Here is a 24,589-nt window from a genome sequence, read left to right as displayed (position 1 = left end):
GTGGAGTTCATTTTAACAAACTCCCAGACCATATACTTAATATGGCCACACTGTACTTACAATGTCTAAGAATGAACTTAGACACTGTAGGGGCATATTGCTCATGCAGCTATGCCCTCACCTGTGGTATAGTGCACCCTGCCTTAGGGCTGTAAGGCCTGCTAGTGGGGTGACTTACCTATGCCACAGGCAGTATTTTGTGTGCATGGCACCCTGAGGGGGATGCCATGTCGACTTTGCCTTTTTCTCCCCGCCAACACACACAATCTGCGATGGCAGTGTGCATGTGTTAGGTGAGGGGTCCCTTAGGGTGGCACAACACATGCTGCAGCCCTTAGAGACCTTCCCTGGTCACGGGGCCCTTGGTACCAAGGGACTTATCTGTGTGCCAGGGCTGTGCCAATTGTGGAAACAATGGTACATTTTTAATGAAAGAACACTGGTGCTGGGGCCTGGTTAGCAGGGTCCCATCACACTTCACAGTCAAATCAGCATCAATATCAGGCAAAAAGTGGGGGGTAGCTGCAACAGGGAGCCACTTTCCTACATACCCACCATGGATATCACCCAGTAACTACCAGAGCCCAGAGAAAAAGATCTCAAAGTGCAGCAATCGCAATGAAAGCACCTGGAAGGAAGCGATTGGGAGGCAAGATATATGGTGCCAACGGGGCCTTGGCCAAGGACAAGTACACTCACAAGAAAGAGGGAAGATACCGGCGCCCTGTGCTGCGAAGAGCTCGCCAACAGCAATCTTGCAATTGGAACCTGTTCCTGAATCCACACTGCTTATTTGTTGTCAGTCTTTCCTATTCTCTCAACGTGGCGATGTCCGCTGTTGGTCAACAATTGCCGGATCCGCGACAGATTCCAAGATATCCACATAATACATTCACATTCATTTAATCTAAAGGGAAACCATTTATTTAGTCTGTAGCTCACCTGAAACTCTGCTACGGGTTTGCACCTGTGGGGCCTGGCTGGTTTACCGTATTTATTTGATCAATGTGAAATTCTCACCCCACAAAATCCAAGTCTTGCACAACGGCACGTTTCAAAAGTTCAGAGATCATACTTTGGTCAGTCTAAACGGTATCTTAGGCCGACAGGTGCAGCAAAATCCAGCTTTGCATTGATTCTTACCCAGATTTCATCCAAAATTATGATTCTCAGCATCAGCCACTCACCTTTTCATTTACCTCCAAGAGGTTGAAGAGTTGCCGCTGGTGTTTGGTCAAACCATGATCCAGAATGTTGGTGGTTTCTGCTTGGAAATTTCCAACTTACAAACTCAAATGTTAATCATATTGGCATTTTTTGTTCGCTGTGCAATTTTACCTGCTGTGGTGATGCAAACAAGACAAAAGAAAGTAGGGTCTTGGTTTTATGAAGTATGTTTCTGGGGGATTCAGGCGGTTGAGTACCGTATTGAACTTAAAACAAATATTCAACCAACTATTCACTATACACCCAAATACTAAAACAGAACAGTCGGTAAAGCCCAACTGGAGTCTCTTCTTGGCTTAAAGGTGGAGCAGCTCACAGCAAAGAGCCAACCAAGGTGGAGTCAGTCAATCTGAACATTACCATCGGTGTATCCAACAGCAGTGATGACAGGTGGCGCTGTCTCACCAACCTATGAGGATTTTACCCTGTAACCTTTACACTGTAGACAGCTATATGGTCTGAGCTAGTGGTGGGTGAAATTTGCAGAGTTTCACTTCACGGAACTCCGCAGAGTCACAGAAAAACTCTGCGGGACACTGTGGTATTCCACCTACTGGTGGAAAACATGCCACTGGTAGGATGAGCAGTGCTAAAAATCAGTGTGAACGGCGCCATGCGTTGCGCAAGTGCACACGGCCATTGAAGTTGAAAATCTACTCGAGCGGCAGCAAATCTTCTTGAACGGCGGCCTTCTCACCCTGACCGCTCGCGAACACTGGTGACTGCCCGCGTTGCAAATCACATTTCGGGATGCCTAATCTCGCTTGTGCTCATCAGCTCGCGTAATCTGCAGCCTTGAAGGAGAAAAATTCCACCACGTGGTATTTGTCCAGAACTCTGTGTTAAAGAGTGACGCGGAATGACCAAAATTTAGCCCAGTTCCACAGACGGAACAGAATATTTTGCCCACCCTTAGTCTGGACACATTAACACACCTTATGATCAAGTAAACTGTTTTACATGCATCCACCTGTTTGATGGTTGTATAATTACATGCTGGGCACTCTTCTGCCACCTAGAATTGGGTTCAAAGTATTACAACTTGTTTTGCTTCTAAGTTTTGGTTTAATTTTTGAGCGCACCTAGACCATACGCCCTAAAATTGGCAATGCCGAGAAGATGCATTTTTATCTCCCTGGAGTAGTAGCCTCTCGTGTATGAAATCTCTGTGTTTAACCTCTCAGAAAGTCCTGCTTCTTCTTAGCCCCAGGCAGATAGGACGGTCGCATGTGGATCTACAACATTGCAATATGCAAACTGATTTTTATAGAGCAGAGGCCAAGTCCTGGTCCAATTTCACACTTCGGCCACGCCCTCTGTCTCAGACCCAGCTGTAACGCCAGCACTCACTCTCGGTGACCGGCTCCAGCTGCACGGGTGGCCATTGCAATCACATCTGCACACTGTGACCAGGGCTTCCTCAGTGCGGCCACACACACCTTGGTGCACCATGCCCAGGTCCTTCCTAGAGCGCCAATGGCAATGTGATGACCCTATAGTCCACCTACCGGGCAGTGCTAGCGGTGGCGAGACACTGAAAGCTCCAGCCAGAAGCCTGGCTCAGCTTGCGGCCCTGTTGGAACCTCGAGCCCATAACAAAGAGCTTCCATGTGGCGCCTGCCTGCCTTCCTCTGTCACGGCCAGAGCTGCAGTCCAGCATCAATTCAACATTCATTGTTTGTAATCAAATCACTTAATCCTCCCGCCTCTCAACAATGAATGCGACCTTGTGTAATGGAAGTAACGCTCATTGAAAGCACTCCAATTCCTTCAGGTTGAGTTCCTGCCATCCAAAAACTGCAGAAAAAGGCCCAAAGAAGTAAAAATAAAGTATTCATGTAAGAAAAGACAAATAGATATCCATTTCTTAAGTGATTTTTTACAAAGGGAAACCAGTAAACCTGGATGAATCACAACTTCCCCACCTAAATGGTGTGATCTTTGGCAAATATTTAGTTTCATGAAAACTCTTTTTTCTTCATTATCGCATACTAAAGTTCTTTCAACTGAGTTCAGAATACCAGTTGTACAAAAAACACATGGCGCTTGGGTTAATAGACTGTAATGTTGCTCTATAATAATCTGGGTCACGGACAGTGTTTACATGACAACTGTCTTGCCTCTAAGTTCACTGACAGTTCCTGTTTAAAAACGATCATTAGGTTGCAGCCTACCAGTAAGCACAGCGGTCTGGTTTGGTAAAGACATCCTGGGGACATTCAGTAAGTTGACCTCAGAATGCATTCTGCTTGTTGCTTGCCGTTGGCTTTGTGGTTTGTAACTCACATTTTCTTGCTTTCCATTTGCAGGCGTTATTTCTTTTAGGCTGGCCAGCTTGAGTTCGGTCCTGCCTTTGCCAAAACCTTATTTACAGAATCCTTCCAACTGCTCCTTTCTGTAAACAGGCCTGTAAATCTTATCTCATCTCAAAGATCAAGGTGAAATGCCAGGTGCTGCTTTCTCCTTTCTTTGACTTTAAAGTGAGAGGAATCCTGCATCAATCTTGCTGGATAGTGGGGGTACGAAAGTGTTTCATTCTAGCACCCAACACAACATTTAAATGAACTGTGTAAGTATTTCAGAATAAATTAGAATTATGAATGCGCAAATGAAGCACTTTTTTTTCTGAAGCGTATTGGAAACAGTTTAATATGATCAAAATTAATCATTAAACTAGGTGATGCAATTTCCACACATTTTCGTCTGCGCACTGTATAGTTTATTAGCAAAACTGCATGTCTGTGACAATGGAATAGTGATATCAATAGAAAATGTGTTGTCTGTAATGGCAGTGTGCTACCACACCATGAATACTCCACTCTACTCTACTCTGTACCACTCCACGACACTGCACTCTGCTCTTCACCACTCCACACCACTGTACTCTGTACCACTCCACTCTACGCCTCTCTGCTTTACCTGTACCACTCTACTCTCTGCCAATACACTCTTTGCCACTCTACAGCACTCCAGTCTAGGCCACACCAATCTACTCCACACAACTCCACTCTGCGCCGCAGTGCTCTACGACACTCTGCAGCACTGTACTCTGTGCAGTCTGCATCACTCACCTCTGCACCACTCCACACTACACCACTCTACTCTATGCCACTGCACTGTATGGCACTATACTCTACTCTGCACCACTCTATGCTACCCTACTCTGCAGTCTATGCCCCTCGACTCTACTCTGCGCAACTGCCCTCTGCATCACTCACCTCTACACCACTGTACTCTATGCCACTGCACTGTTGGCACTATATTCTAATCTGCACGCCTCTATGCTACCCTACTCTGCAGTCTATGCCCCTCGCCTGTACTCTGCGCAACTGCCCTCTGCATCACTCACATCTACACCACTCCACACTGCACCACTCTACTCTCTGCCACTGCACTGTATGACACTATAGTGTACACCACTCTATGCTACCCTACTCTGCAGTCTATGCCCCTCGACTCTACTCTGCGCAACTGCCCTATGCATCACTCCACTCTGCACCACTGTTCTCTGTGCCACTGCACTGTATGGCACTATACTCTACTCTGCACCACTCTATGCTACCCTACTCTGCAGTCTATGCCCCTCGACTCTACTCTGCGCAACTGCCCTCTGCATCACTCACCTCTACACCACTCCACTCTGCACCACTCTACTCTATGCCACTGCACTGTATGGCACTATACTCTACACCACTCTATGCTACCCTACTCTGCAGTCTATGCCCCTCACCTGTACTCTGCACAACTGCCCTCTACACCACTCCACTCTGCACCACTCTACTCTATGCCACTGCACTGTATGGCACTATACTCTACTCTGCACCACTCTATGCTACCCTACTCTGCAGTCTATGCCCCTCGACTCTACTCTGCGCAACTGCCCTATGCATCACTCACCTCTACACCACTCCACTCTGCACCACTCTACTCTATGCCACTGCACTGTATGGCACTATACTCTACAACACTCTATGCTACCCTACTCTGCAGTCTATGCCCCTCGACTCTACTCTGCGCAACTGCCCTCTGCATCACTCACCTCTACACCACTGTACTCTATGCCACTGCACTGTTGGCACTATATTCTAATCTGCACGCCTCTATGCTACCCTACTCTGCAGTCTATGCCCCTCGCCTGTACTCTGCGCAACTGCCCTCTGCATCACTCACATCTACACCACTCCACACTGCACCACTCTACTCTCTGCCACTGCACTGTATGACACTATAGTGTACACCACTCTATGCTACCCAACTCTGCAGTCTATGCCCCTCGACTCTACTCTGCGCAACTGCCCTATGCATCACTCCACTCTGCACCACTGTACTCTATGCCACTGCACTGTATGGCACTATACTCTACTCTGCACCACTCTATGCTACCCTACTCTGCAGTCTATGCCCCTCGACTCTACTCTGCGCAACTGCCCTCTGCATCACTCACCTCTACACCACTCCACTCTGCACCACTCTACTCTATGCCACTGCACTGTATGGCACTATACTCTACTCTGCACCACTCTATGCTACCCTACTCTGCAGTCTATGCCCCTCGACTCTACTCTGCGCAACTGCCCTCTGCATCACTCACCTCTGCACCACTCTACTCTATGCCACTGCACTGTATGGCACTATACTCTACACCACTCTATGCTACCCTACTCTGCAGTCTATGCCCCTCACCTGTACTCTGCACAACTGCCCTATGTATCACTCACCTCTACACCACTCCACTCTGCACCACTCTACTCTATTCCACTGCACTGTATGCACTATACTCTACACCACTCTATGCTACCCTACTCTGCAGTCTATGCCCCTCGACTCTACTCTGCGCAACTGCCCTATGCATCACTCACCTCTACACCACTCCACTCTGCACCACTCTACTCTATGCCACTGCACTGTATGGCACTATACTCTACAACACTCTATGCTACCCTACTCTGCAGTCTATGCCCCTCGACTCTACTCTGCGCAACTGCCCTATGCATCACTCACCTCTACACCACTCCACTCTGCACCACTCTAATCTATGCCACTGCACTGTATGGCACTATACTCTACAACACTCTATGCTACCCTACTCTGCAGTCTATGCCCCTCACCTGTACTCTGCACAACTGCACTATGCATCACTCACCTCTACACCACCCCACTCTGCACTACTCTACTCTATGCCACTGCACTGTATGCACTATACTCTACTCTGCACCACTCTATGCTACCCTACTCTGCAGTCTATGCCCCTCGTCTGTACTCTGCACAACTGCCCTCTGCATCATTCACCTTTACACCACTCTGCACAACTCTACTCTATGCCACTGCACTGTATGGCACTATACTCTACTCTGCACCACTCTATGCTACCCTACTCTGCAGTCTGTGCCACTCGACTATACTCTGCACAACTGCCCTATGCATCACTCACACTCACCTCTACACCACTCCACACTGCACCACTCTACTCTCTGCCACTGCACTGTATGACACTATACTCTACTCTGCACCACTCTATGCTACTCTATTCTGCAGTCTATGCCCCTCGCCTGTACTCTGCACAACTGCCCTATGCATCACTCACATCTACACCACTCCACACTGCACCACTCTACTCTATGCCACTGCACTGTATGGCACTATATTCTACTATGCACCACTCTATGCTACCCTACTCTGCAGTCTATGCCCCTCACCTGTACTCTGCACAACTGCACTATGCATCACTCACCTCTACACCACCCCACTCTGCACTACTCTACTCTATGCCACTGCACTGTATGCACTATACTCTACTCTGCACCACTCTATGCTACCCTACTCTGCAGTCTATGCCCCTCGTCTGTACTCTGCACAACTGCCCTATGCATCACTCACCTCTACACCACCCCACTCTGCACTACTCTACTCTATGCCACTGCACTGTATGCACTATACTCTACTCTGCACCACTCCATGCTACCCTACTCTGCAGTCTATGCCCCTCGTCTGTACTCTGCACAACTGCCCTATGCATCACTCACCTCTACACCACTCCACTCTGCACCACTCTACTCTCTGCCACTGCACTGTATGGCACTATACTCTACTCTGCACCACTCTATGCTACCCTACTCTGCAGTCTGTGCCACTCGACTATACTCTGCACAACTGCCCTATGCATCACTCACACTCACCTGTACACCACTCCACACTGCACCACTCTACTCTCTGCCACTGCACTGTATGACACTATACTCTACTCTGCACCACTCTATGCTACTCTATTCTGCAGTCTATGCCCCTCGCCTGTACTCTGCACAACTGCCCTATGCATCACTCACATCTACACCACTCCACACTGCACCACTCTACTCTATGCCACTGCACTGTATGGCACTATATTCTACTATGCACGACTCTATGCTACCCTACTCTGCAGTCTGTGCCACTCGACTCTACTCTGTGCAACTGCCCTCTGCATCACTCACATCTACACCACTCCACTCTGCACCACTCTACTCAATGCTACTGCACTGTATGGCACTATACTCTACTCTGCACCACTCTATGCTACCCTACTCTGCAGTCTATGCCCCTCGACTCTACTCTGCGCAACTGCCCTCTGCATCACTCACCTCTACACCACTCCACTCTGCACCACTCTACTCAATGCTACTGCACTGTATGGCACTATACTCTACTCTGCACCACTCTATGCTACCCTACTCTGCAGTCTATGCCTCTCGCCTGTACTCTGCACAACTGCCCTATGCATCACTCACCTCTACACCACTCCACTCTGCACCACTCTACTCTCTGCCACTGCACTGTATGACACTATACTGTACACCACTCCATGCTACCCTACTCTGCAGTCTATGCCCATCGACTTTACTCTGCGCAACTGCCCTATGCATCACTCACCTCTACACCACTCCACTCTGCACCACTGTACTATATGCCACTGCACTGTATGGCACTATACTCTACTCTGCACCACTTTATGCTACCCTACTCTGCAGTCTATGCCCCTCGCCTGTACTCTGCACAACTGCCCTATGCATCACTCACCTCGACACCACTCCACTCTGCACCACTCTACTCTATGCCACTGCACTGTATGGCACTATACTCTACACCACTCTATGCTACCCTACTCTGCAGTCTATGCCCCTCGCCTGTACTCTGCACAACTGCCCTATGTATCACTCACCTCTACACCACTCCACTCTGCACCACTCTACTCTATGCCACTGCACTGTATGACACTAAACTGTACACCACTCTATGCTACCCTACTCTGCAGTCTATGCCCCTCGACCATACTCTGCGCAACTGCCCTCTGCATCACTCACCTCTACACCACTCCACTCTGCACCACTCTACTCTCTGCCACTGCACAACACTAAACTGTACACCACTCTATGCTACCCTACTCTGCAGTCTATGCCCCTCGACTCTACACTGCACAACTGCCCTATGCATCACTCACCTCTACACCACTCCACTCTGCACCACTGTACTCTATGCCACTGCACTGTATGGCACTATACTCTACTCTGCACCACTCTATGCTACCCTACTCTGCAGTCTATGCCCCTCGCCTGTACTCTACGCAACTGCCCTATGCATCCCTCACCTTTACACCACTCCACTCTGCACCACTCTACTCTCTGCCACTGCACTGTATGACACTAAACTGTACACCACTCTATGCTACCCTACTCTGCAGTCTATGCCCCTCGACTCTACTCTGCGCAACTGCCCTATGTATCACTCACCTCTACACCACTCCACACTGCACCACTCTTCTCTATGCCACTGCACTGTATGGCACTATACTCTACACCACTCTATGCTACCCTACTCTGCAGTCTATGCCCCTCGCCTGTACTCTGCACAACTGCCCTATGCATCACTCACCTCTACACCACTCTACTCTATGCCACTGCACTGTATGGCACTATACTCTACACCACTCTATGCTACCCTACTCTGCAGTTTATGCCCCTCACCTGTACTCTGCACAACTGCCCTATGCATCACTCACCTCTACACCACCCCACTCTGCACTACTCTACTCTATGCCACTGCACTGTATGCACTCTACTCTGCACCACTCTATGCTACCATACTCTGCAGTCTATGCCCCTCGCCTGTACTCTGCACAACTGCCCTATGCATCACTCACCTCTACACCACTCCACTCTGCACCACTCTACTCTATGCCACTACACTGTATGGCACTATACTCTACACCACTCTATGCTACCCTACTCTGCAGTCTATGCCCCTCACCTGTACTCTGCACAACTGCCCTATGCATCACTCACCTCTACACCACTCCACTCTGCACCACTCTATTCTATGCCACTGCACTGTATGCACTACACTCTGCACCACTCTATTCTATCCTACTCTGCAGTCTGTGCCACTCGCCTATACTCTGTGCAACTGCCCTATGCATCACTCACCTCTACACCACTCCACTCTGCACCACTCTACTCTCTGCCACTGCACTGTATGGAACTATACTCTACTCTGCACCACTCTATGCTACCCTACTCTGCAGTCTATGCCCCTCGACTCTACTCTCCGCAACTGCCCTATGCATCACTCACCTCTGCACCACTCTACTCTATGCCACTACACTACTCTAATCTGCACCACTCCTTGACGCTGCATTGTTTGCCGCTGAATTCAATGCCACTGCACTCCATGCAACTGCACTCTATGCCATTATACTCTGCAACACTCTGCGACAATGCACTTTAAACCTGTCCACTCTATGCCACTCCAGTGTATACCACTGTATGCGACTCCACACTATGCCACTCTGCCACTCCGCTCTACTCTACTCTTCGCTATTCCACTCTACGCCACTTTTAGTAACGCTGAACAGCAGCCACCCTGGTGTACAACATGAGTAAAACCCATTGGCAAAGCCAATGGCTCGTGCAAAGGCGAGACCTATTGGCTTTGGCAATGCTTGTTTGTAATAAGCACTTTTCGGTGCAGTGGTGTAATGCAATTTATTAATGTCAACACTTCACTTGTGAGGAAAATACACTTTCTTGAATTTTGAAGCGGCTTTATACTTTTTATGTTTGTTGAGTGATTCACACAGCAAACGTTTTCAGGGCTCGGCCTGTGTACGGGCTCTAAGAGCCGAGCCAGCCCCTCAGCTGGGCTCTCCCTTTAAATCTTTTGGCTGCAGCACCTCTAGCCAGTGGTGAGGACGTATGGGGCGCTCGTGCTCCGAGTGGGAGAGTCCAAGTACAGGAGGGTCTGGTAACACTGCAGAGAGTCCCAGTTACGAAGCCAAGTACCTTGTGGGTCAACGACACTCAGCACCAAACTTAGGGAGAACACACCCTTCATATTGTAAGCATCTGTCGCCTGCTGGGAACGCTCAGCTAGAAGGGGAGAAGGTTGAACTGGGCAAGAACAGAGGGGTGCAGCACCAATGAGTAGGAAGGGAGCGGTATTGGATAGAGATCCCCCTCTAATAGTTGGATACCCTATCAAGTGATTAGCCATGCTTTATAAATCCTGATTGATTGATTGATTGATTGATTGATTGAATCAAGGAGTCTTGGTAGTTGCCAGCCAGACCCACTCCTTTAGAGCAGGAATCCTCTGGACTCCTCCAAGAACCCTTTTAGGATTGCTGCAACTTGCTGAAACAGAAGCCTTTGAAGATACTGGGTGGTCTGACCCCGGTCACCCACCTTGTGGTGCAACATACTGGTACCATTAAACTACTGCAGCATGAGTAGTCTCAGATCAGAGCAGAGAAGTTACTTGAAAAGAGTGCCTAAACCTTTTAGCTTATGAAAAGCACCAAAAGTAGAAGCTACAAAGCCAAGCCTTTTCTCTGTGGATCTCCTGTCCTTCCCGCTGACTATTTGCCCTCACCCCGTCCCTTTCAAATCTACCTGCCACTTGTTCCATCCTTCTCTCCTCCAGTCCCCATTTTCAACTCTGCTCTGTTTGCTGCCAAATGCAAATTATTTACTGTTTACTGAAAACATATTTGGCTTAGGTTAGGCGCTACAGAAGATGAGCGAATAAATAAATAAGGTGCACAGTCAGCAGGGACAGCGTCTTGTTTCACCAGTGGCCAGGCAGCAGGAGAGCCACAAAGCCAGCATTGGTACTCAAACTCGTCGGTCTCGTGTCTCATAAGAACATCTGTGGCCTTGGTGGGCAACGAAGAGTGGAACCGGCGAGTTATGAGATTCATAACACACCGTCCACAGGGGATCAGGAGAGGCGGTAAAGGGGGTGGCCTCCAAGCCACGCGATCCCGATCCCCATCACAAAAATGGACACTGGACCCCAAAGGGGAATGCTGTGACCCCCTAAAACTGACATTCTTCAAGGCCCCCGGGTTCAAACCGATAACCTTCGAGCAGTCAACACACTTTTAGTTTGAGAGCTTCGATCCATGGGGTATCTTACCAGCATATAATGCTGATAAACACATTTGCTGCAGATTTCACAAATACACCCAAACTCACTCCAAGTTCTTCGTCACCCCGGAGACGGATGATTGACGAACAATCTGAAAAGTTGCACACTGAGATATTGGAATCTATTTATCTATCTATCTATCTATCTATCTATAAACAGGTTGGCAGCCCCAATATGCATAAGTTCACCTTGGAAAAGGGGGACAAAGCCACATATGCCTGGGTGCATATGCTCTCCACGGAAACTGGGCGTTGATCAGCATCGAAAGAGGTGTCAGCCCCCCAAACACCTGGTTTCAGATGAGAACAAACTACAGCCGCGAAGCTTCCTAAGAGTCTGTGACTCACGAGGACACCGGTGCACAACAATTCCATTTTATTTGAATTCAGTAAGGATAAATATAAGACCTGGACCGAGACAGCAAGGCAACAAAGTGCTCTACGTAGGTTTGTCGTAACAACAGGTGCACAGGTTTTAAGGGTGGACTATGCCCACTGTACTTTCATATTCTGAGTATGAATGATTATCTGCTCTTCCACTAAAAATATACTTGAATGAATTTTTTTTAAAAGGTATCCGATGCCAAAGACCCTTCGGATGAGATTCAGGAGCTACCACCTCTCCGAGCGGCTACTGGCAGGAAAGCTTTGGTGGCAGCAGAGGCAAGAGGCTCTTTTCATGGTCCTTCTGTTGTTCTTTTGGAGGACGAGGCCAGTTTGAAGTTATAAACCTTGCTCTTTCTGTCCACCCCTGAAGCTCAGAAAGAGTGAAGTGACCTTCAACCGGGACCCTTAAGAGCAACCTTCACCAAGGGCAGATCCTACCACTTTTGAACAATCACAGAACTTGAGAATCTCAATCCTTTGGTGCACATCTGCTGCCAAGCTGCCATTTCTCTCATCCCACCTCCTGGGCGAACATTTACGCGACAGTGCATCCATTGTTAAAGTACACATACATCCCCTCCTCTTTCACCAACCAGCAATATTTGGGGTCCCTGTAATAACCTTGCATGGCAGGGACATCAGGAAATCCTCCACAGAAGCAGAAAGACAGAAACAGCTGAAGACCCCAAGACACCTAAGAAAGCAGTGGACAGAGAATTTACAGAGAGCCATTTATTCAGAATAAACAGGCGCCAGCTTCGCTTGGTCGCTGCAGTACACAAACCAGCAACAAATTCTGACTTCAAGGTAGAACGATTCATGCACACAGTAAGAGAAGCCAATGTACAGAAAATAAAGAAAGAACCAAAAACACCTCTGTGGTTATTAAACAGCTTTTCAAGCCTGTAAAACGAGCTGCATCACCCTACCTCTCCCAGCTGCGCGGCTCCGTGAGCGACAGCAAACCTTACAGCCCAGCACACCACCAGTCCCCTTTAACAGCGTAAAATCCCAGAACATCAGTGTCTGCTGAGGAACATCACTCCATCCATCCATCCATCGTCAACGCTGCTCTTCAGGGACTAGGTCCATATTTCGTGCATCGAGTGGGCCACAGAATTCACCAAGATTCACATCAACCCCAGTGCCAGCGTTAGGCTGGTCAGATCAACCTTTGTCCCCAAAACTCCTTTGTATTGAAATGGCGATGCGAGGGGCACCGATATCTTTATTTCATGATCACAAGAATGGGTATTCAATTAAATGTGTGACTTTTATCGCTTCTAAAAGCCATGATTTCCTTGTGATTGCCAGTCCCTGCTATACGGCACGAAAGAGTTAGCACCAGGACGGAGGGTGGATTCCACGCACTCGCCGCTGGGGCCAAATATTCCAGAGAACAGGGCAGGATCTCACACAAGGAGCTTTCAAAGCCGTTGCAAGAACAGGTGTTGGCACCGGGCGTCCCCCAAAGCTGGCGGCGGACAGTCCTCAAGCTCTTACTTGGGTGGCATCCGAAGCGGGCATGGAATGGCTCTTTTTGAACAGCTGGCAATGCAAGTGGACCTTGAGGGTCCGTCTTCTTTTCGGAAGGCCAACGTCAGAGCCGCTGCAAGGGAGGAGCAGCTGCATCGCTGTTAGGGGGGTGTCTGACGCATGCTGGGCGGTGCTTCTGGGCGCTTGGGTTCCTTGGGTCTCCACAGGAGAGAATATCCATCTACAGAGGAAAAGAGGAAGACAGGACACAAGGTGAGCCCTACAGGTCTCTGAACCTGGAACCGCGCTGGATGAGATGCGCCGATACCCTAAGCCAACCACCGCTCTTGGTACTAAGTGCACACACACAGTGGTGCAGGACACCGCCCCACCCCAACAAGACCCTCGCAGAACTTACCGAGAACAGACTCTAGAATTCCTCCATCAGACACAGAAGCTGCATAGGACGGGAACCCGGAGCTGGCCTATAACATCGTGGCCGGACTGCGCTAACTGATGCGATGGGGGTTAGAAGTCTGCGACATACTGTTGGACTAGTGGGACTTTGAGAATGCAGAACTTGAAAGCAACAAAGAGGTCTGGGTCACAAGGAAGGGCGAGGCACAGGTACATATTTCTAATCCTCTTGAAGGACATCGGTTGGGCACATAGTGAAAGGACGGTGCCATGTACGAACAATGATAAACTCATCACCAACATTGGGTTTAGGAACCATGGAAGTAACAGTGCTGACATTTGGAATATACATGGGGGCCTGAGAAGCAACTCACACGGCTCTTCTCCAAAATAAACAAGAAAACAGAAACATGCAGAAATTAAGTCCTAAGAACTTTGCATGGAAAATGGTAAGGTACCAGAAAAAAAGAAGGACAGATGCAAAATATATTCTATCTAATATTTGCAACAAAATGATCATTAAAACTGCATGCGTTGGGCTGGAAGTGGGGCGCCTCTCTAGTAATAATAGTCAGGAGACTCATACTGGGAAAAACTAGGGGGTTAGTTATATCTGGAAGCAAGAGGAATCAAAAGTACTGAGATGTATTTAAGTATCTATTGCCAACAAAAAGAAAGGATATTAAATATAAGTGCAGACCGAAGGAAACAAAAACACCGAAAGGGTGTTTTTAGTTTGCACTAACAGAAAGCAATGGAAAACCAAAAGCGAGTTTGTAGGGCAACTGTAACCATTACCAAGATTACAATGTTGCACATAGAGGCGGAAAGGGAAACGCACTGGAGAAATTAAAATGCAAAGTGATGAAATCCATTTCTGGACTGTGGTGTTTTTTTTGTTTTTTCAAGGAATGCATGAGAAGAGATTTTGGCTTCGGGCGGACGCCTCGCAGCGCTGATGCTGATACACAGGGAGGCAATATCTGCGTCTGTTTATGACAGAAGGGCAGGCCTGACATTTGTTTCAGAACAGAAATCGCTATCCATGAAAAAGATGCCCTTGCATTCATTTGCTGTCTACTTTGGTAAACTGCAGCATGCTGCAAACTGTCTCAAAAGACACAGATCCAGCGTGAATCCTCATTTGTTTAAAATAAATGAATAAACCCAATCGGACCTCACAGCTTTCAGTGAAGGTAAGCAAGTATGCGGCACTTAGGGTTATTTTGATGACTTATTGGCATTGTCATAGTAAAGTCCTGGCATCTCCCAGGCACTGTAGAGCATTGATCAGCAGTTTGCTGGTGACTTTGCAAAGGCCTACGGGCTAGTGGGGCAAGGAGGGTGTGCGTCAGGTGGGCGCAGTCTGAGGATGTGTTTGCTTCTCCACACATGAGATTCCATTTATTAGTTATGTGAGAAGAACAGTGAGCACATCACTACACAAGTAATGCTGGCACCAAAACTCCCATGTGAAGGAATAGTGGTTTCCCCCCCCCCAAACAGCAATAATTGATTCTTTGCAAAGTTGTGGATAAGAAAGTAAACTCACCATCACAGCCTGGCGCGGCATCCTGGCGGGCGCTCATTTCCGCCGCTGGCCTTTTTTGTGATTGGGTCGCAGAGCTTCGGCACGGCCCTGCTTCAGCCCCTAAGCAGTGAAGAGAGGCAAGTGTGTGTGTTTAAACTCAGCTTTGCAATTGGACAAAATTGTCAGAGGTATACACAAATCGTTTTTGCACTATGTATTTAAAGACAAACAAAAATAGCATTTCTTGCAGGCAGCAGAGACAGGGAGTGCGTCCCAGAGGAGCTTACACTCCGGATACATCATAATAAAACTATTCTAGACAGCACAGGTAGCAGAGTCCAAGGATCAACCCAGAATTTCAAATAAAATGCTCAGAAAACAAAATATCGGATGCAAGCACCCTCTTTACCAAGTGGCCGCATTTTTCCATCAGCAAACCTACAGATCTTGGGTTACTGAGACCTCCAGACTGTACTATCATAATATCGACAGATAAACACCGGCGAGGTAAGTACGTAAAGGTAACAACAGGTGTGCTACACCGATCACCGTATGTACGGACTGGGAAGATCAATTTATCGCCTAGGTAGGCGTATGTGGAATTGAAATAGTAAATCTGTATTTACCAATATATACTGAGTTTCTCAATATTTTTGTTGGCGGTATTTTAACCACAATATTATGAAGCTAGGATGTTAAAAACTTCAGTCCCATGAGTTGCCACTGGCAAACTCTTGGAAAATCACCATCGGCGGTCAGGAGGGCATGGTTTATGATGCGTACGAGAGAGGATGTAACGCAGCGGTTAGAGCGACTGCCTCAGGAGCTGGAGGTCTGGGTTCGAGTCTCAGCGTCGGCGCAACGTCCTGTGATTCTGGGCAAATCACTCCATCTCCCCGTGCCCATGGAGAGCGCCTTGAGGCCCTCACGGGTGATAAGCCGCGCTATATAAATCTACATTTCATTCCATTTTAGGGTAGCGGTCTCTGTGCTGGAGCGGGATCTGAAGCCAGACTAGTAGTCGTGCAGGAGATGGTTAGCAAAGCATAAACAGGCTGCTGCTACCAGTGTGCCCCACACCGAAGGGGAATATATCTAAATTACCACCTCCACTTGGGTGAATTTAGTCACCAGAGATGGCTCTACAATTTGAAAGCTACCAGAGTATGCCATGAACCCACACTTCTTTGTGTTGCACCACTTTGCACCTGGATTAGCTGTCCAGTGTTCGGCCGTTGCAGACTACATTTTGTACTCAGTTTAGCTGCCTATTGACTTTATCGTAGCATTAGACACTGCTGTGTTAAATCTGTTTGTATTTTTCCACATTGTAAACTGCTTGTTTTCGTGATCTTTCTCACCGAAGAGCTAGGACACATTATGGGGGAGTTAGTCAGTCAGTATGATAAGAACAGCAGGGAACGGCTTAGGCTTGAGAGAGACATCTTGGGAAACTGGCCCGTTCCAACCTGTTTCTTTCAACTCTGACCTAAATTAGCCAGCAGGTTTGAATTGCTAAATCAGGGTTTTTTTTTCCAGAAAGCTCCTTCTGGTTTTTTAAGGTATAAAAGACCCAGTACGACAGCGAGATGGAGAGTGGCCTCAATCAGGATTCTTGACGTCGGATGCCTGATATCTGTCCCGTGAGGGTGGTAATCTCTTTATCGCAGTCAAATGGGGTAATCGTCTTGCTAGCATGAGAAAGATGAAGAGCTTGGCAGGCCCTACGGTGATGAATTTTTACTTCATTATTTGCTTTGCATAATATAACATAACTATATATATTTGCTGTGCATACTGCAATTGCAAATCACTTTAGTATTTTTTCCTTTCCTTGCTGTGACTATTTTTAAACGTGTGCTTTCAACATGCTAATCTCCTTTTTAGGAACCTCGTGGTGAAATAATAATAAATGTCTTCTTTGAACTGAGAAGTGCATTCCAGAGATTTTTGTCAGCTCGGTCATTAGTGAAAGCAAAACAGTGTGCTAGGACTGATAGCTACCTAGGGATGGAGTGAAAAGACCCCTTGGCAGGATTGCTTACCCGGCAACTGCACCAGGGCCACTGGTGGCCACTCGAACCTGACTCAACAACCAATTACATCACTGACAGTACTATGAGCTGCATTACACCCCAGCGGCAGAGCCACTGGCCCAGCATGTATCCACTGTTTCTGCATAGACGTGGTTATTGGGAAGACCAGGCCCCAGCACTGAGATTACCGTGGTCGCAACCAGAATTTAGCAGGCTGGGTGGCTGGAGAGTGAGAAAACACAACCACCCTGAAATCCAACAGACTCAATAAATAAGTTGGTCTCAGGACAATAATAATTGATTAGGGGTTTTAACTCAAACTCATGGCTGAGAGTCGGGTATCTTTATTTGTCACAGGGGCAGTCTCCCAGCGTGCCATCCCAAGAGTAACTACCAGCCAAACAATGCCAGGACTGCCAGGAGCTGTGAACAGAGTGACACACAAACTCTGTGGCTTAACATAACATTACATCCCAACACAGACGAGGGAGGCCCTGTACCTTTGTGTGGTTGATGAGTTATCACACCTTACCATGTAGAAGCCGGTGTGGTACCCGGTCATGTACCAGGCCATTAACATACAAGCCAGAGCATCTTCATCCTCCTCTTCATCTTCGTCGTAGTCTTCCCAGTCTGTGCTGAAAAACGGCGGCGGAGGAGGTGGTGGGGGCAGCTGGGAGGACTGCGGAGAGCAAAGACAGGCGCGGGTTATGGGCTGACCCTCCCTTCGCTGCCACACCCACATCTCACGCCTCATCACTTCATGTCCATTTGCTGTCATACTCACATCTCACACCCCATCACTTCATCTCCATTCACTGTCACACCCACATCTCACGCCGACAGTATAAGTCTCCATGTCATCAATTCATGTCCATACACTTTCACACCCACATCTCACGCCTACAGTAGAAGTCTCCAGGTGATCACTTCATCTCCATTCACTGTCACACCCACATCTCACGCCTCATCACTTCATCTCCATTCACTGTCACACCCACATCTCACGCCTCATCACTTCATCTCCATTCACTGTCACACCCACATCTCACGCCTACAGTATAAGTCTCCATGTCATCACTTCATGTCCATTCTCCGTCACACCTACATCTCACGCCTACAGTATGAGTTTCCAGGTCATCATTTCATCTCCATTCACGTCACACCTACATCTCTTCTTCTCTCTCCCTGATATCTCTACATGCCTTTACATTATCAGTGTGTGTTCCTCTCCCATCTCTCTATCCGTTCCCCTTGATGTTTCCCTTTCCCTGTGTTACCTCCTCTCCATCCCATACCTGTTGCTTAGCTTAGTTCTCTCCTCCCTTTCCTCCATCCCTTCTTTCTGGAACTATCGTCTCTCACTCCCCCACCTACGTTTCTCCTTTTCCCAAGCAATACCCACTCCTTGTTCAAACCCACTTCTCCCAGGACAGAGTTTGTCTGAGAGGGAACTTCACTAGATGTCTTTTGTGCCAATGCTTTTTACATGAGCCTCCTCTGCTGCAGGCACAGGCTCCCAGCCTGCCCTGCGGCCTATCCTGACGCTGCTCAGAGCAGCATTAGCATTGGCTGGGAGCGCTCAGCCAGGGCGCTCCCAGGCAGACTTGGAACCTGTGCCTGCTCTCTCCAGCCCGGCAACACAGTGCCAGGCTGCAGAGAGCACAGTGCGCATGTGTGTTTGGCCGGCCCGAGATGGCCAGCCAAACAGAAATGCACTCTGAGGGGGAGGGCTGTGCAGTCCCCTTGCTGCTCGTCACCCCCATGGCCCCGCCCCTTTGCAAGAAAACGATAATAAATTGCAGCTGTGGTGGGGGGGGGACTCTAAATTCCACTCTAAATGTGAAGGAATTTGAAATTGGAAGCTAAAAATTAACTTGGACTCATTAGCTTGTTTCACAGAGCAAAACAAGTGCAGCAAACGGAGCGCAGTAGGGATGACTGGCGGCTTCCACTGAAGCACTGGGCTGTGCCACAGAAAGAGGGTGGGCATTAGCAGCAAAGAGAGAGCGATGTGCTGCATTCTAGCAGAACTACATTCTGAAAAGATCCAAACTTCCCATTAAAATCAATGTTTGTATTTTTTTGGTTTATTAAATACAGTACTTCATAATTTGTGTTGTTTGGTCTTTGGTTATGCATTTTTGTGCAATATTTTGAGGATCAAGTCATAGAAACTGCTTAGGCCAGGGTCTTCTGCTTCCCGCAGTGATTCCATGGGGGTCCACAGGGTGACCTAAGGCACCTCAGAACTCAGGAGAGCCCCAGTGCTTCAAGGAAAGCAGCTCCTGAAACATACTTTCTGACTGACAGCGCCCCCTAGTGGTCACTTATTGAACTGCACAGAGGATGTGAAGCTCCAAACTTTACTCTCTCCTTTCTCTGCCCAAACAGGGGCCTCATTCTCTACTCTGGTGAGTCATCCTCCCACCCTCCAACCCCTGGAAAATATGTGTCTAAGGGCCATGTCTAAAAGGTGCCTCATGCCCTGATGGTGTCTCACAGTGCCAGCGACTCACATTAATGGTCACCAGACTGTACAGTCATTGACAATTTGTGTCCACCATTGGTGGGGAGGTCCTTGTGCAAACATTCCCTTAAAGCAGAGCTGTGGCAGTGTCAGTAAGTGTATGGACATTTAAAGTCACAACTTTTTACACAGCACCTAATTCTGAAGCCTTGCCTACCTTTAACCATACCCAATGATGGGTGGAGCCACATAAGGCACAGAGCGAAACAGGGTTGCACCATTTTGGGCACAAGGGAAGCCATGATTCGAACTCTGGTCATCCTGGTTGCACAGCCTGCAGAATATTCACTAGCTCGCAAACTCCTTAATCGCTGGCAGAGTCGCTAGGTCATGCTCTGCTACAGATATGACTGGACACAGTTGAGTGGAGGAGATGCTGGCGTGGGTGGGACTGCCAGCACCTCTCTGCCATCACACAGCCAGTGGGGACAAAAAGGTTGTACTCACTGCGTGCCAGCCATGCCAGGTTGGCAGGTGAGCTCGTACCGGGGGTGGGGGCGGAGGCCAGAAGCAATTCTAAAGGAGGAGACAAAAGTGGTAAGATCAGGGAGCAGGCAACATCACACAAGAGTGCGCACAAACAGCTTGCATACAATGTAAAGACTAGTTAGAAGCTTTGGTACAAATGGGGGTCTTCAGTATCAGCGGCTGCATCCGAGAACAACCCAAAACGACAGACCTTCTCACCTGCCCTTCCCCAACCTCTGTCACTCTATCCTCAAACATGTCAACATTTCAGGAACTGTGTTATGGGGCTCTCATTCAGACAGATGGAAGAAAGTGCCTGATGTTTGCCTGCGGAACATAAGCCACCCCAGACCTTGCTTTACCAGACCTCACCAGTGAGGGGCACCTCAACTCCTGTGGAGCGCAGGGAGCTAATCCCCACTAGGGCTAGTTAGTCTTCATCCCCACTGAGAGGGGAAATGGCCTACCAGTTCGGACTGGACTGTGCCTATTGGAAGAGGACAAAGCCTGATTTGCAAAGAGTTGGTCACTGTCTGTAGTCACATAATGAGCAAAAGAGATGGCATACGGCCCAGAGTAATTTAACAGTGGCTGAGATTAATTCAAGCATTCCACCCATCACTTTTTTTGTTTTTCAGGACTGGTAAACAGAGGACAGCCACACCTTCCTGGGCAGATGGATTCCAATCATCTGTGGTTTACATGTTATGCAGCTTGTCCTCTGTGCTCTCTCACAAACCCTATTTCCAGCAGGCGTGCTGTCCTATCCATCCAGGTGCCCTTTGTGCAGCAGAGTAAGCAAGGTTTTGTTTCTGGTGGGCCAGGATGTTTTCAACACTGCCACGACCCCGTACCACTGGACTCAAACTGAAGTGGCTTTCAGTTATGATTATGCTGTTCAGATAGCACTATTCTCTCCCCCCCATCCAAAGCCAACACCAGGTGGCAGGGGGTGCGCAATCACACAAGATGCAAACAATCCCTCACCTTTGGAGGCGGTGGGGGCAGGGAAGGAGGAGGCGGCGGTGGAGGAGGCGGCGGTGGAGGTGGAAAGGAATACAGCCACTCCGACTTCTGGCTCGGCTTCCTCCAGCCTCGTGACATCTCCTGGGAGGAGATGGAGCTCTGCCTCTTGTAAACCCAATCCGAATCCTCTTCGTCCTTTCAGCAAAAAAGAAAACGCACAAACGTTAGAATGATCTCTGTCACCCAAACATCTTGCCATAGTTTTGGCCCACATGATCAGGAGCCAGACAGGTGCCTCTTGGCGTAAGTGGGCAAGGTGGTGACTATAAAAATACTAGTTGATGTGGGTAGAGGTCATGGTGTATGGGCACAGCAGTTTGCGTTCTCCTCCTACTCTATCAGGAGATGCTACCAGAATAAGTACAGAGGCCACATACAGAGCCGTACGCTTGGTACTGGAACAGAAAATGGTTCCGCTGCTCAAGCTTGAAGTATGGACCAAGGTCTGCCGGTACTCCGAGGTGTAAGTAAGTAAGGCGCATCTTAGGCCACAAAACGAGCACTAGCGGAGAGGAGTGGGGCTCACACGACACCTGTCCAGCTTTTTATGCTGCTCACCTGCCGGTTTTTCTTGGTATCGGTGGAGCTGCGGCCAGTGGGCTGTAAGTCCGCCAGGTTCTGTTCTTCCTCGTTTTCGTAATCGTCGTACACTACAATGCAGGTGCCCGCCACCTCGTCGACTGATTTAATCACAGCGGAATACACACGGCCATCCTCGGACCACAGCGCACAGCAGCTGTCACCCACCTTCCACTGATGAACCAAAGAGAAACAAGATGTCAATTACTCACCACACCAGCTCCCAAAGAGACACCTCTGGGACAGTAAGAACCGCAAGCTGAACATAGCGTATCCCGAAACAAAAACACTTACTTGTCTCGTAATTCATTTTAGTGCACATTCTTTGTTAATGGTTTATGAGCAACTACAACATCCCAGGGTTCATGAATTGCCCGGTGGGACCTTCTTTACTAAGGGATCATAATAGAAATGATCTGGGTTTAAAGATATGAGACACACCTTGGAAATTAAACCAAGGTTTATAGTCCTTCTGAACCCAGATCTACCCAGTTCAGAAAATTACTTTCGGTTAGTTTTGTGATATTACCAAGCTGTGTGCCCTTGTGTCGAGGAATCAAGAATGATTAAATAAAAAATAAAAAATAAAAATAAATATAAATAAATAATAAAAAATGAAAAAACTGAACTACATTCTGCATGTCATCATTCAATTAAATAGACCAGTGGCTCTCAACCTGTAGTCCAGGGGCCCCTGGGGGTCCGCGAAGCCTGCTCAGGGGGTCCGTGACTGCTTAGAGAATTAAATAATATTAAGATATTATTAAAGTGTATATAAATAAAGTGGCTAAATGTACAACTGGAAATTTAAAAATGTACTTTAAATGTCAAGGAATTTGAAATTGGAGGCTAGAAATGAAATTAGTATCCTCAGATTGACTTGTGGGAGCACCGCAGGTGCATCCAACAGAATATAGCATGGGCGAGGTGTGGATTAAATTGAATTTAGAAAAGCTCCAACCTTCCTATTAAAATGTAATTGAATGCTTGTTTCTGTATTCTTTGTGTATTATTTTGCGCAAATCATCGACAATGTTTAGGCTGGGGTCAGTGGCTTCCAGTAATGACTCAGCGGGGGGTCCCCGGATTCCAATAATTACTCAGTGGGAGCCCCCGGGTTCCAGTAATGATAAAGTGGGGATCCACAGAAGTCAAAAAGTTGGGAACCACAGAAAAAATTCAAAATCGTACAATTCAGAAAGGTCCTTCACGAGAGGGCTGAATTGATATTTTCACATAACAAGAAAAAAAATCATATAGAGAGGTCTTCACAGACCAAACCAGCCTCCATGGCACACTTATTTACAACTATGAACTAATGGAATTTTGACTCCTCGCCCATTTCCGGAATAACAATTTCACAACAACGTATTTTCAACAAATATTAAGACAACTATTTCTTTGCAGTATGTGAGATGACTGAGTTGTCTAACGGCCTGATTTAGATATTGTCGGAGGGGTGACTCCGTCTCAATGGCGACGGATATCACATCCGCCGACGGATATCACATCTGCCGAAATCTAAATCCCATAGGACACAGTGGGATTTAGATTTCAGCAGAAGGGGTATCTGTCACAGTTGTGACACAGCAACCCCTCTGCCAACATCTAAAGCAGGGCCCAAGACAGGCCAAAAGATAGTTATCAAACAGATCAGAGATTAATTTAAATCAGATATATGAACTGAAGACCTTTTATTTGATGACCAAATGAAACACCAAAAAGCAACAAGCATTTACAATGCAACGGATCTCATGTTTGCTCATGTTAGAGCTGCTCTCGTTTTAAACTCCTAACCTGACTTTTCACCTATCGGGCAAAAGTGCATTTATGTACTAACCCGAAAAAGTGAAATTAACTATGTAAAGCGCTCGACTTCTGCCAAGCGAGATCGTGCTCGTAAATTAGAGAAAAAGAAGTCCACGAGCCCGATGGAAAACAGCGAGCCTCGCATGTTTTCTGTACTTGGTCGCTGCGCTCGAGGAGGGCTAGCCACCGGAAAAGGCATGACGTATGCGTGCCTTCGACTAATGAAAGCAAGCAGATTTTATTAGGCAAGCCCACAAACCAATAAAAAACACTGACGTGAAGTTGACAGGGCTACGAGCCCTTTTCTAAATACTAAAGCGTCTCGCTGCGATATGCATGTGCGAGTGCATGCAACGCAAGCTCGACCCTAAAAAGTGACTGGAATGGAAATGCATATCTTGTCTTCATTATAGGAAAGTCAAGCATTGGTTATGAAAACCTTTTTTTTATTTACCACCCCCATTATGATGAAAAGTAATCAAAGACATTACATTTTATTTTTATTTTTAACAAAGAACACATCTCATCCTTAGGTGAGAAACATTATTATGGTAATTGGGTCTCTCACTAGTTGTGCATGAATATCCCCTTTCATGGTGTTATTACTCAGAGATGTTACGCATCAAAGTCAATATTAGAGATTGTT

The 24,589-nt window shown here is 47.7% G+C and overlaps 1 protein-coding gene across 2 annotated transcripts in view; it reads right to left on the bottom strand.

Annotated features, from left to right (window-relative positions):
* Positions 1 to 12,788: 12,788 nt before the first annotated feature.
* The window catches only part of LOC138267799 (survival motor neuron protein 1-like), a 32,253-nt gene continuing 20,452 nt past the window's right edge, over positions 12,789 to 24,589 (bottom strand). For both annotated transcript variants that reach the window (XM_069217007.1, XM_069217008.1), the window contains exons 6-11: positions 22,114 to 22,308; positions 21,517 to 21,690; positions 20,509 to 20,577; positions 18,064 to 18,213; positions 15,517 to 15,615; positions 12,789 to 13,788 (exon numbers count right to left, since the gene is read on the bottom strand). In XM_069217007.1, coding sequence (XP_069073108.1) covers positions 15,550 to 15,615; positions 18,064 to 18,213; positions 20,509 to 20,577; positions 21,517 to 21,690; positions 22,114 to 22,308 — 654 coding nt within the window. In that variant the 3' untranslated portion in view covers positions 12,789 to 13,788; positions 15,517 to 15,549. The remainder of the gene's footprint in view (positions 13,789 to 15,516; positions 15,616 to 18,063; positions 18,214 to 20,508; positions 20,578 to 21,516; positions 21,691 to 22,113; positions 22,309 to 24,589) is intronic.

Source organism: Pleurodeles waltl, chromosome 12, assembly GCF_031143425.1.
Source record: "Pleurodeles waltl isolate 20211129_DDA chromosome 12, aPleWal1.hap1.20221129, whole genome shotgun sequence".
NCBI lineage: Eukaryota > Metazoa > Chordata > Amphibia > Caudata > Salamandridae > Pleurodeles > Pleurodeles waltl.
The sequence above is the reverse complement of the archived record's forward strand: the minus strand, read 5'-3'. Positions and strand labels throughout refer to the sequence as shown.